The sequence below is a fragment of the Condylura cristata genome, unplaced genomic scaffold, assembly GCF_000260355.1.
Source record: "Condylura cristata isolate star-nosed mole 26May11 unplaced genomic scaffold, ConCri1.0 scaffold00002, whole genome shotgun sequence".
Taxonomy (NCBI): domain Eukaryota; kingdom Metazoa; phylum Chordata; class Mammalia; order Eulipotyphla; family Talpidae; genus Condylura; species Condylura cristata.
In genome coordinates, this window is record NW_004567103.1 from 46,350,813 (window position 1) to 46,364,969 (window position 14,157).

The window sequence follows — 14,157 nt, forward strand, 5'->3', positions numbered from 1 at the left end:
CTGTCTTCAATTGTATATAGTTCTTATTTCAATAGTAACATTGTTAGTCAATACAACTTTTATTCTTCTTAGAAAAATTTAAATTCGAGATTTCCTCTAATATAGATAACTCTCCAGATTGAGGTAAATCTTTATGCACCATTAAAATTGGTTCTAGGGTCAAATAGTCAAAACAATGGGTAATGGATACCTATTGTTTTAGTTTATCTATCTTCTCCCACTTTTTTTTAACTGAACCTGTTAGGCCATGGTTCAAGTAGGGTTGATTTTATGCCCTGGCACTTGACTGAAGGCCCTATCATCATTTCCTTGGGTACAGTTATTGATTTAAACATGCACATGTAACCCAAGATGAAAGAACCAGAGAGGGGACTCTCAGGAATTTGCCTGTGTTGATGTTGCTAAGCCTATAGGAGACTTTCCACAGGATCTTTCTGGGACTATTTTTGCATGTGAGGAAGGTGTGCCTAATTGAAAAGAAGTATAAATAGCTAATAAAAGGAAAAAGGAAAATGGTTTGGTAAAATTACTTTATGTCCTGGATTCAGACACATCTTTGAACTTCCTAGTTATATAAGCTAATATATCACCCTTTAAATTTTTGCTTCAATTCATTCGAGTTATTTCAATCACTTGTTATTGAAAAATTCTTGACTAATACACTGAGTAAGTAGCCTGATTTTACAGGATATTGCCTTAATGAGACATCTTTTGTGCTATTAGGGAGCTATAAGTGTTTCCTTTTTTTTTTTTTTTTCTGGAATGTGAGCTGAAAAAAGAGGCTACAATGGCAAATGAGAGTCAGGGCAAATAATCACCCTTGTCTTTTAAAGTCTGTCTCTATTTGGATTTCCAGAAAAATCAGTTTGCTATAGAGAGGAGAAAGACAAAATTGACTAAATGTTACTCATTTAATATTTTAAACTCTAATAATAGTATTTTCAATCTGAGTTAGACACCATATGTTAACTTATTTATCATTTCTTACTTTTTTTCTAATTTAGAAAAACAACTATTTATGACTGATCCAAAAACTTGCTGTAATAATCTAGGCCCTCTTTTACTATGCAATTCAAATTTAATCTGAACTAAGCCAGATCAATATAACTTCATGTACTTCAAAAGAGTAAAGACCAAGGAGTCAGTCAGAGGATGATAAAAGAAAATAGAGGCCCTCCCTGGTGGCGCAGTGGGTTAAAGCACAGCACTGAGGATCTGAAGCCGCTTCCGCATGAGTTCGATTCCCGCCTGCCCCGGAGGAGACCACATGGCGTGGCAGACCTCTCCTGACCCGCCCGCTGCTCCCCTCAGCAGTGTACTTCGTCGATCTGCCTGTTCTGTTCCCCACTCTGTCTCTGGTGAATTCTCTCACCCTCCGCATCTCTGGCCTGTAACCCAGATATATAAAAAAAAAAAAAAGTTAAAACCAAAAAAAAAGAAAATAGAAATGAGGCAAAAAGGTCTGAGTTGGGAAATTCTCTAAATGTTTATTAATTAATTTGTATCAGGCATTAAACTGGACAATATAAAGCTGAAAAATATTCCTGTTTTGCAGGCAGTTAATCTGAAGCAAGAGATGGGCAGATAGTTTCCCCTACAATGTAGCACTTCTAAGAAAGGTCATCAGAGGGGCTTCTAACCTAGTGTGGGGAAGTCAAGGATAACATCAAAGGTAACATAATGCCTGTCCAAAGTCCGAAGGAATAAGCAGAAGTTCAGTTAGTAAAGGCAGCTGACTGAGGAGAGAAGAAGTACAGGTAAAATAGCATGAGCAAATGAAAGAATGGAATCACAAAGAGTGGTTATGGAGCTCCAAGTAGTTCAGCTGGCATGTGACCTGGGAAGACAAGAGAGAAGAGACTGTAAAAAGTTGGCAGGAGCCAGACCAGAGAAACTCCCTGTGTACCAGGCAAAAGGAATGAAATTCATCTAGGTGAGATGTTGGGTGGTATTTCAATTAAGAATTTTAAACAAGGAAACAACATACTTAGGAAAGAATTTAGGTAAGTCACATTCTGGTAGCTCTTTAGAGAACAGAATAGGTAGGATGTCCATTAATAGGTAGGATGTCAAGAGGAGGAGCAAAAGAGCTTTAAGTGACTTAGACTATACATAAATAGAACTGAATTGAAAAATAAGAAATAAATCTTTACTTTTGGTTAATTGATTTTTAACAAAGATGTCAATGATTAAACAGAGGAAAGAACTGTATTGAGAAACAAATGGTGCTAGAATGAAGCAGAGTATCTACATACCGAAGAATGACTGGACCCCTACCTCTCACTTATACGCAAAGATGAATTCAATATGGACGCCAAGACCCAACTATAAGACCTAAAACTTAGAAGAAACATAGAAGTAAATCTTTATGACCTCAGATTAAGGAAAGGAATGGTTCTTTAGATATAGCTCTAAAGGCACAAACAACAAAAGAAAACAAATTGGATTACATCAAAACTTTAAACTTTTTGTTCAAAAGATGCATTCAAGAAATTAAAATGATACTCATAAAATGGAAAAAACAGTAATAATAATAATAGAAAATAAAATAATAAGGGCTAGTATCCAGAATACATGAAAATAAACAATTAACTAGGCAAGGGGTTGAATAAATATACCTCCAAAGGAGAGGTATATGCACATGAAAAGATTCTCAAGTTAGGGTCCCAGTGGGGATGGTTCTACAGCTCTGTGACTCAGAACTGTGTACTTTAAGAGGGTGATCTTTATCATTTGCTCATTAGAGATCAATTAAGTTGTTGCTCTTCTAGGTTCCTAAGGGAACTTGGTGGACAAATGTTAGCCTTTAAATCTTGGTGATAACTTAGAAAAATAAAAGGTAAAAGTTGACACTAGATTTCTAGAAAGAAAGTGGAGAAATAGAAGAGTAAATGAAATGAGGGAAATGCCAGTGTACCAGGGCTCTCATAAAATTATGAGAAAAAAATTACTGATGAAGGTGGGAGGATTTTACTCTACTTAGTAGACATTGATTTAGCAACTGCTTTGGATTGGAAGATGCAAAACTCCCTCCTATGAGTTTGACTGGTAGAGGTGAGCTTCTCTAGAAGAGTTAAAGGCAAGGAAAATTCAGGAATCTACATATAGTCCTTGAAATTTTTCAGTGTACTGGCTCTATGAATTCCTGCCTTCCTGTCATGAAGATGAAGAAAGAACTTTTATAGAAATATTAGATTATGGCCAAATATATCAAGAAAGAGAGTAGAATTCAGGTTTGCTTACTAAGTCACACTATTTACTACAATACTTTAATATAAAACCTTAGATACTGAACTGAATGTGCTTTCCTGTTCTTTAGACATTTGCCAGAACATATCCTGACACACGAAGTCCTATTGTAACAGATATAGGTTTCACAGACTCCACACTCACTCCAGATAATGGAACTACAAATCCCATCAATGCCAATGAGAAGCCCGGGACGTGAGGGCAGAGCTGAGCAGTCAGGTTAGGATAAAACCAGACATGTGGGCTTTGGGGTCTCTGTTGGCCTGGTGGTTCGCAGCTGGTTGTTGTTGGTTCTTGATCAGCTTTCAGTGTGCTATTTGGAGTCCAAGTCAGAAGAACTGGTAGGACACTCCAGTTAACTTGTATTTCTCTCTCTCTCTCTCCCTGGGTTGTTCTTTTACCTTTCTCCTTGTAAATAAACCCATTATTGAACCTTTTTTGTGGGCTGCAATACAACTGAATCTTAAGTGCACAGGTGAGGACCCACAGACAGGTAACCCAGTTCACACTGGATTGCCCAGTAACACTATGTATCTGCCAAGTGTAAACTTCTGCTGGACCATGCTTCAGAGCCCATACACCATGAAGGCAAGGAATGCTGTAATTTTTTGTGATGTACCTCAATGGTATGATTTCCAGAAGTTTTAAGCTACCTGCCCAACACTTTCAGGTAACCTCTTTTATACCTCGCTGAGACTAGGTATATTCTAACAACCTCCAGCATCCCATTGGTGAGAAATTGCTGGGAAGGATCCTTTCCTAGAAGTCTCCGTAAGTGGAGGATAGAATGGGAACTTTTTAGTCATTTTGCTAGAAAATTCAAGGATAACAGGGGCAGGGGAGCATTTTAGATTTGCCAGGTCTGCAGCCTTTGGTGACTTAGGGAGTACTTAATGCCAGAAAATACAAAAAAGGTAGAGAGTAACATTAAACAAGACTTTATCTTTTATTTACCTCCACCTGATAAATCTTGAATGGCTCTGTTCCCTGCCTTTGATTGTTTTGTCTGCATATTTCCTGCTAAGAGTTTACAAAACAGCTCTCCTGAACAGGAAGATAAGAGGCACTCCTATTTGTTGAATAACATCAAGGGGAAAACTGCTAACTCATCCATTTTGTTGTTAAGTTGTTCAAAAGGATCAAAATACCAATTAACTTGCTGGCTCAAAATCTTTGATACCCTCAGATTTACTGACATTTTGAAACTCTTGTTCATACTTGCCTAATGGCTTTCTGATTGTGAACAAAGAAGTGCCAATCTGTTTAGCATTTGACCTGTTTTCTTAAATATTTTTATGTATTCAATATTAATGGCTAAAAATACTTGACTAGGCACATTCATGTGCTAAAATAATCTCTTCCTTTTTCTATAAAAGAGGCCCAAAGAAACTGCATTAAAAAATCCATTTCATTTTCATTTTTAACTTAAAAGTTCTCACTATAAGGAACATTTTTAGTTCTTCTTCATGGAAGTGTTTGGAAGTCTTGAAGCTACCATATTAGGATCATTCCATGCTAAAGAAGATGAAAATAGTACCTTGGGTGTAGGTTTTAGAATGGAAGTTAAAAAACAAACACTAAAGATGGCTTATGGGGTGTGGACTTTCATTTTCTGCTGCAGTTGCCCTCAGAAAGCAATGAGTCTCAAAGGAGGTTTTTCACGATTGTTACTCTTTCATCTTCATATACAAAGTTTTGGTAAAATTCTAACTGAAATCCTATGAATATTCAAGATACACCTTAAGCAACTGTGCAAAAAGAACAGCATTTCACTCTTAGGTAAAGGTAGTTTCTGAATTTAGAAAGCTCTATCGCAACAGATTTCAATAAACACTGTTGGAGTACAGTAGGCTGAGCAGATTAAATGGATGTGGAGGCTAAAGCCAACTACCTGGGTTCAAATTTTGGCTCTATCGTTTATTAACACTGCACCGTGGAAAACTCATTTCATTTTTTCTGTGCCTCAATTTTCTCGTGTGTAAAGTTGAGATAATAGCATAGACTAGTTTGAAGGGTTGTTCAACACATCAAATGAGATTACATCTCAGGTGTTATGTAAATATTAGCTATCATTATATCATGACGGATCCCGAAAGCAAGGAAAGCGAGTAGGCGGTTTGCTAGAATCTTTATCAACTTTTGGAGAGATACTTTCAATGTACCAATTAAATAGGTGACTTTGAAACCTAAGGGTATTTGTGGGCATTTTCAATTTCAAGATGTGATCAGAAAGTCCTCCAAATCACTGTAGCATTTAAATAAGTAAATGATAGCTGCTAACTGGCCAATTACATGTTTAGTGGCAAATGGGCAGGAGTAGCAATTCCCAGGAGACAGGGATGGCCATGACAATGTATATTTAATAAATTCTGCTTCCAAAATGCTGACTGACCTTTTCACAAACTCTTCAAAGAGGATGCGGTGGGAATACCCTTGCTGGCGAATGCTGACTGTCTCTAGGATCCCCGTGGAGCGAAGCTGGGCCAGAACTTTTTCTCGGGAGAATTTCAAGGCTTCTCGGTCATCATTGGGTTTGATGCAGCGCACAAAATGAGGCTGTCCAACCACCATTTTGGAGAGCAGGTCCATGAGAGAATACTATGGAGGGCAAAATTCACATGAAATGATGTTTCCACAGGCATAACAGATAAGCACAATATAGGCCTCCTGAGCAGTTGATTGGCTTGTAAACAACTCCAGACCATTTTGAGACCAAACAAGAAACCCTAACCCCATCACCAAGGCTGGTATTCCAAGGGGATATGCCACAAGCCATATCTATAATTTAAAATGTCCAGTTTTCAGGAAAGAGATTAGTTGCTTCTTCAACCTAAGAACCACTAGAAAAATCTATGATAATGCCACTGATAACACTGATAGTAAGGAGAAGGAAAAACAAGAGATGGAGAAAGAAGGCAAAGAAAACTGGACAAGAAGTTATAATGAAGATCAACTAACACACACAGAATCACTGGCCTGAGGCCCTTGCAGAGAGAATAAATAGAAAAGCAGGAGGGGGCTGTGCCCTGTTGCTTCTCAGGGGCATATACGCTTAGAGGTCCTCTTCAGACATACCTTCAGGAGCAGTTACAAGATACATAGGAAATCAATCCCAGTATTTTATTATCATGCCTCCTACTGAACCAAATGATAATACCTAGCTTCTAATGAACCTCACTTCTCACATTTAGCATTTGGGGACCAGGATTTTGAAGACACTAAACTAGTAAGGGTACATTTCTTAACTATAAGCCGGAAGCTTCTCTACTAATAGGAAAACTCTAGGATCTTGAGGACAACTTCAAAGAGACACTCAGAGCTTCCAAATCTCATGAGAGACAGACAGACAGACAGAGACAGAGAGACAGATAGACAGACACACACACACACACAGTAAGAGATCAGGAAAATACAGTTGAAAAAGGTAATCAAATCAAGGTGGGACTTCAGGGAATAGTGGCAATTAAAAATATCCAAACACAAGAGTAATGAAACAAGCTGAATCTGTAGCAGAGATCACTAGTGTTCTACTCAGAGGCCACTGGGCCCTGCAATTCAAACCTTCATCACAATTCTAGTCTGGTTCTGAAGCACAATTGGTTAGGGCAGAATTCTTGGCTCTAGGTCCTTCTTTAACAGACTAGCTCTTCATGGAGCCTTTGGTCTGTGGTGCTGGTTGCATGCATTGCTCCTTTGCCTTTCTGCCTGGCTCCTCTAGTTGTGGCCCATCTGACTTCCCACCACTGGAGAGCTCTTCCCATGGTAACCTGACCTTACAACCTTATTCTCTTGCCCCAGAGATTAGCAATTCTGACTGGCCTAACCACATCTCCATCATGAGGTTGTCTGGATCTTAGCTCAATGGTATTACAATCTCTAAGGGACCTGGCTTAATGTTTTATAATATGAAGGTAAACAATCTGTGCAAATTGATAGTTGGGGTTTGTGTCTTATCTTTCCTATACAATGTCCCTCTAAAAAAATCCATCAAAAGTTTTTAGTTACAGTAGTCATTTTACTAAACAAAATATCAGTAACTTGAGTATCAAAGATGGGAAAAAACTGGATTCAGGTAAATGGGTCTTGCAATGAATCAACAGAACTTAGGAAACGAAGTCAAAATTAAAACAGATTCTCTTGGGATGTGAACTTGATATATATCCTTCTGGAACTTTACTAGCTATTTTATTTTTCAATAACTGTGGAGAAGTGGCTGGATCCCATGACTTCAAGGCTAAGAAGCAGCCCAAATACTAACAGGATCAGTGCATTCAATGAACAGGATGCTGCACCCAGAGGCAGAGAGGGCATTCTGAGACACTGGGGATTTCAACTAATCTTTCTGAAGTCAGGGAACATTGTACTTAGCAGTAGGTTCCTCACTGTAATTTTCCTATCTCGGCACCCCTTCCTGCTTTTCAGATCTGATTCTTATGCTTTGCCCTATTTGAATGCTTCTGTAAGGTCTGGATCTCTCATGAGAAGGGTTGACAAGCATGAGATAGACTCCATACCCGGAAGTAAGAAGCCATGGTCTGCCTTTTCATGTTGGTGGTTTCCTCTGGATGCCGAATCACCTCCAAAGTGTCTACCTGCAGAATAGGTAGAGGGAAGTGGTTTGAGGATACAGATAACTCTTTCTGGATTTTCCAAGATCTGAAAGGTTATTTGGCAACTACCTGAGGTGGCTTGATGTTTAGAAAATACTAGTTTATACTTTAAAAGAAAAAAAGAATTTCTCGTAGTCAACTCATTTGACAATACCATACTCTTGTTAAATACGTCGTATTGTATCAGTTTAACCCCTATCAGCTCTCTATTTTATACTTCTCTATGTTCTAATGAGCTCCTATTAAATTCTCCAATAATGTCCATAGACTGAATTTTTTCCTTTAAAAAAAAAAAAAACTGGCCAAAGACCCACAAGACTAGGTGGTTTTAAAGGCACATGGGCCAAAAGGAACTGCAGGAAATTTAGGGGAGCTCTAGCCACCTTTCTGCTATCAGACTCTGACGCTGTCACAATGCTCTTGCTTCCACAGGCCCATGTGCTCACCAAAGATCAGAGCTCACCAAAGAACAATTCCTAATCTGTCTCCACTACCTGGGCTAATTGGAAGGAATTTATAAGTGAAAACAATAGTAGGAATCAATTGCAAGCAGCCTGAATTAACAATTAAAAAAAAAACCTGCTCCCACACACACGAAGCTATTTGGTTTGCAGAGTGCACAAGTGGCATTTCAGCACCGGCCTCCACCGTGGCAGCTTCCCATCTGCTCAGAACAGGTGGCAAGGGTATGAAGCAGGAACGTTTGAACTGGAAGATGCTGCTGTCAGCACGTGTGTTCCGCTCCACGGACTGCATCCCAGGCAGCCACTTCCCCATGGGGTGAGGATGTCTGCAGCCTTGATCAAGAGAAGTGAAAAGTGGGTGCTAGAAAGCACAAAGGTACTGGGAAGGGGGTGAATGGGGCATAGCTGAAGGGGTGTTGGGGAGATGGCAAAATGAAAGCAAACAGTAAATTAGGTGGCTTGAATAAAGAAGACAGGTTTATTTAAGAAGGGGAATAAATATGGAGCTAAATTTTCAGAAACTAGAAAAGCAATGTAAATAATGTACAGGAAATACTGGGATGTGAGGGAGCAGAGCAGCTTTCTTTTCCTGGGCTGCACATTGGACACATTCCCAAAGCAGTCAGTCCATTTGTATGCAGTTGGTGCACTGGTACAACTGCCTGCAGGTCTGACTTTTTAATTTTTTTTAATGAGAAGGGAGGAAATGAAAGCTCAGTGTTAAGAAGAAAGGCTGTTTTAACAGAAAGAGAAACAAACACCACACACCCACCGGACCTGAAGAGATCAGATTGCCCTCTGCCGGGGACAGACTGAGGGCTCTTTCCTCAGCTCACCTCCAACTGGAAGTCAGACCTCCAACTTGATGAGGTTTGGGCCATTTTACCACTACTAAAAATAAGGAGGTCCTGAATCCATTTTGCCTTTATGTCTGAATTTAAATTCTAAGACTGTTCTTAAACTTTTCACCCTATTTTCTTTTCCTTCCCACTGATTTTTACATACACAAAGCACACATACAACTTTTGTGAATTTCTCTACCACTCATTGTATTCGGAGACCCTCCCTAAAGAAGGCCATCTTGCTCTGAACCTAGCTTTCCTCCATCATTCCCCTTCTTTTTAAATCAAATTAGCCAGCAATAAAGCCAGCCCCTCTGGCTTTAGTATGCAGTGACAGGGCATCTGAAAATAACTCATCCTTATTTCTCTTTCAGAAGGATTTCCTGTGACCCTCCTTCAGAAATGTGGCATTTAAGAATTTAAGTTTAGAGATCAGAAAATCCTATATATTATGCTGCTGTGACATAATTGTTTAAGCTCTCTCTCTCTCTATGTAAAGAAGAACTGGGGTATAAGCCAGAAGTCAGGGGAGGGTGTGAGAGGAGTCACACCTGAGACACAGTGGGTATCAGGGTAGGTGGATTTACTGAAATACACTGCAACAGGGAGCAGCAGGTGAAATAGGTGAGGTTTATTGTATCATAAGTGGGTCAGCTCCCTGGCCAAAGATTGAAGTCAGACTCCAGCAGTGGTAGGGCTGAGATATAATACCCAGGCCACCAGGAAGGCCCTGAGACATAATTTTAAAGATACTATATGTACTGTTTTCAAGATCAGTACCTGTTCCCAAACTGGGCAAATATAGAATGAGATGCCAACTGATATTCTAACAGTGGGGATACCATTATCTAACTTCCCAGCATGTCTTCAAGCTCTGTCCTGGTGCTCACATACAGTGACTCTTGGGAAGTAAGTGAAAACCTGTTCTGTGTCAGATACGACCTGGAAATGCTTATGCTTGCAGTGCATCACCTATATATTAGGTACTAGATTTTTTTTTTTTTTGGTATTAATTTCTTTTTAATTTTGTACATTTTTCATCTCAGTCATAATCCCCATGGACTTAAAACCTAAATAATCTGCTATTGGGGGCATTTTCTAATTTAAGAATTTAGAAAGGTTGGTTAAGGGTCTCTTGGCGACTCCTGACGATGGAAAAGAGTTAAAAAGGGAATTTCAGAGGAGGGATTTGGGGTCCATTTGTAGGAACTCAGGGTGCAATCAGATGAAACTATGTTACATGCCTAGGTAAAGACCTCAAGATGCTAGGCTGCTCTAGCTCAAGTTCAGATTCAGTAGGCTTTATATGCTTCATTGGTACAGAATTTGCTCTCACTTCCTTGAAATGCTTTTAATCCTACTTCAACTCTGAAGTGGACATCTTTCTAGTGCTGCTTTGTATCCTGGGGAAACTCAGACTGAATTTGTTATGAAGGATTAGGAACTATGTAAAGATTGTTTAATTGTGATAAGTGATGTAAAAGAAGAATTCTTGGAAAAAAATATCAGTTTTAAAATTATTAGTAGAGAAGAAACTATTGGTTTTATAGGACAGCAATTCTCATACAGACTTTCAAAACAGTGAAAAACGTGTACAATTTAAACAGCAGCAGCATGTAAACCAAATTGCTCTTTTAAAAAAAAAAGTTTTATTTATTTATGTATGCATACAAGAGCTGCAGTAACAGGCCAGAGATGGGGGAGTGGAGGGTTTAGAAGATTCACCAAAGACAAAGTGGGGAGCAGAACAGGCAGAGGACTGAAACACACTGCTGAGGGGAGCCAGCGGGTGAGACAGGAGAGGTCTGCTGTGCCATGTGGGTCAGCTCATGGCTGGGGATCAAACTCGTGCTGCAGTAGCTTCATAGTGCTGTGCTTTAACCTGCTGCACCACCAGGGAGGGCCCAACATGCTTTACTTTGGTGTGGCTTTTTGAAATTAGGGAACTAACTTCAATAGTGCCACAAACCTGATTTTATAAAATTCGCTTATTTGCATGGCTTGAAAAAATTTTAAAAAACAAGAAAGGGAATTTTAGACAATGGCCATAACACAAGTCAGTTCTTCAGCCTTCAAATTAGAATATCCCTGTCTGCATCAGTTCTACCACAAATTCGAGAGCACAAATGAACTCTGAAAAATCAAAACCCAAAGAGTTGAGAGCTAACTTGAGAGCTTATCTTCCTGAGCTAATTTGGTTAATAGTAGCCTCATTTAATTAAAAGAAAAAAGGCTTAGAAACAACCAAGAAAGTGAATTCTATTATTGGCATCATCTAACAAATACTTCTTTCCAAAGATGGGAATGTCAAAAGGAAAAACAAAAACAGGTCTCTACAAGAAATTTTAGATGTTTAGATGTTACCTACTCTAGGAGGAAAGAGGACAGCTTTCCTAGGTTCAGGAATTACATGTTATATAGCAAAAAGTTTGGAATTGAACACACTTTCAAATTGTGGATTTTCTACTTATTTTATGTGGTATTGGGTTTCTCAGAGTCTCTGATTTCCTAATCAGAAAAAGCTGATTCGTAAAAACTACCTCCTCTTACACATGAAAGAAGTAATGTGAGCCCCCTTGTTCACCTAGTTTAGGTTAGTGATAAGTTCCAAAGGTGCATGGAAAGGTGGAAGACAGGTATTAGCATTCTCAAGCCAGTATTTTCAGCCTTCAACGTTGTCATGAGCGTATTTTACAAGCTGTGGTACAGACCCAAACCCACAGGAAGTGAGTGAGCTTCTGTATATCCATGGCCTCCATGGATGGGGTTTTAGACGGTTATCCAAATATGTGTAATAAAACATGTATTGTTTCTGATGTGAAATCACTGCACTAAATACCTTGCCTCTGTTATATCACTGAATTTTCAAAATGATTCTATTATTAGTGTTATTTTACACATAAGGAACTTAAGGCTCAGAGATTTTCTAGCTAGTAATTGTCTGCCAGCTAGTTATTGGCCACATCTGGTTCTAAACCCAGTTCTATTTTTAAAGCCTTACTTTTTAAACAGAACTGCCTTTCTATGTGGCTTGATATAACTTTTTAAAAAATGATTTATTTATTTGTGAACAGAAATGGAGTATAGGCCCTACATTGTCCTTCTCTTCTTTCCCTAAAATGGTAGATAGCCCAGATTCTTTCTTTTTACATTTTGTATTTTTAAATACATTTAGCTTATTATTTTTTTTACATTATTCTTCACTTTGTACAGTTTTTCATATCAGACATATTTGGAAGTACATCTTGGGCTTCCCACCAAGTCACCCTTGTGCCATCACCATAGTCCCGTGCTCTCTTCTGCCCCAGTTTTGATCCTGTTCCACTCTCCATTGCCAAAGAATGTCTCTGGTTTATAGTTGTTCGTTGATTTCCATTTTTACTTTAGATAATCCCAAATTCTAACCACCCTTTTGAGTCAGTTTCTCAGTGAGCTTCTATATGTACATGATTAAAACGTTGGTTTTAGTCTCTTGTTAACCTGTCAGTTTGAGCTAATTCATAGGACCTCAACTTCTAAATTTAAGTAGGCAGAGGAAGAACTTTCCCTTTCTGATACATGATTTAAGTTGATATTTCACATTTCCTGATCCCCACTTTCTAAACACATTCAATCTCTTTTTCAGATTGCCCAGGGAGTTGACCAGGTAAAGGGAACTAATGTTACTCACTCCTGACCATCCCTATGGTAGAAGCGCTCTATGGCCCACATTATTTTGGACCTTGTCCCTTACCTTGGCTCTCCCAGCACTGAAATGTGGAGGCAAAGATCTTGAGGCTGCTGTTATCCTGGCTCTTGTCTGGGCCAAGTTACCTGAAGAAAAAAAGACAAAGAGGTTAAACTGGGGAAAGTTAAACAATAGGATCATAAATAATTTTTCCCATTGTGTCCTTGTATTTCTCTAAAATTTTCAAATGATTTGCTCTGAATTTGGAAAATTTAGAATTTTAAAACTTTAGGGATATAAATCACAACGATTACAAATATACTATAAACTATGTCAGATTCCTAAGCAAAGATGAAAACATAAATATTTCTCTAATTCATCCAATAAACTAGGAGGGAAATTGACATAACATAGAAAAAGCCACATATGAAAAGCTGATAGTAAATATACTCAGTGAAAAATGGAAAATTTTCCCTCTAATATCAGAAACAAGCCAAGAATATCCATTCTCACCACTTCTGTTCAGCAAACTACTGGCAGTTATTACTAGAGCAATTAGGTAAGAAAATAGATAAAGTCATCCAAATCAGAAGGAAATAAGTTAAAGTACCTCTGTTCATAGGTGATGCGATCTTACATGTTGGAAACCATAAAAATTCCACCAAAGAACTTGCTGAAACTAGTAAACGAATCAGCATAGTTGTAGGATATAAAACCAACATTTAAAAATTAGCTGTACTTTTATACATTAATCATGAAAGTTTGAAAAGTTAAAACAATTCCATTTACAGAAGCATCAAAAAGAATAAAATATATAAAAATGTAATTGAAGAGGCAAAAGATTTGTATGCTGAAAATTACACATATATTCCTAAAAGAAACTGAAGAAGATACAAATCAATGAAAAGACATGAAGGAGAAAAAATTCATCTCAAGTTTATTGGCTGAGACACTGAAAATTAGAAAGAAAGATTCATGAGAAAAACAAAAATTAATACATGCATTGTACATATATGTGGGGGTTTCCAGTGATGAGTAAGTAAAAAATGTAGTTATAACTTGGACTTATATAGTAAGGGGTTAGACAGCTTTCTAGAAGGATCAGACAGCTTTCTCTCAATATTTCCAGTAAGTATCACCTTATATGGAGAACTAAAAGCCAACCAAGAGAGACCAAGCCAAGTGGTATGCCAAAGTGAGTAAAATTTTCTCTTTTAGCATATTCATGGAAAACTTAATAGAGTCAAAATGTCAATATTACCCAAAGAGGTCTTAGGTTCAGTGTAATCCTCCTCATGAAAATCCCAACATTTTTTTTTTTTTGT

General features: G+C 38.2%; 1 protein-coding gene across 1 annotated transcript in view; it reads right to left on the bottom strand.

Annotated features, from left to right (window-relative positions):
• The window catches only part of MYO3B (myosin IIIB), a 354,102-nt gene that overhangs the window by 138,114 nt on the left and 201,831 nt on the right, over positions 1–14,157 (bottom strand). The window contains exons 23-25 of the mRNA XM_012725499.1: positions 12,899–12,978; positions 7,764–7,841; positions 5,642–5,847 (exon numbers count right to left, since the gene is read on the bottom strand). Coding sequence (XP_012580953.1) covers positions 5,642–5,847; positions 7,764–7,841; positions 12,899–12,978 — 364 coding nt within the window. The remainder of the gene's footprint in view (positions 1–5,641; positions 5,848–7,763; positions 7,842–12,898; positions 12,979–14,157) is intronic.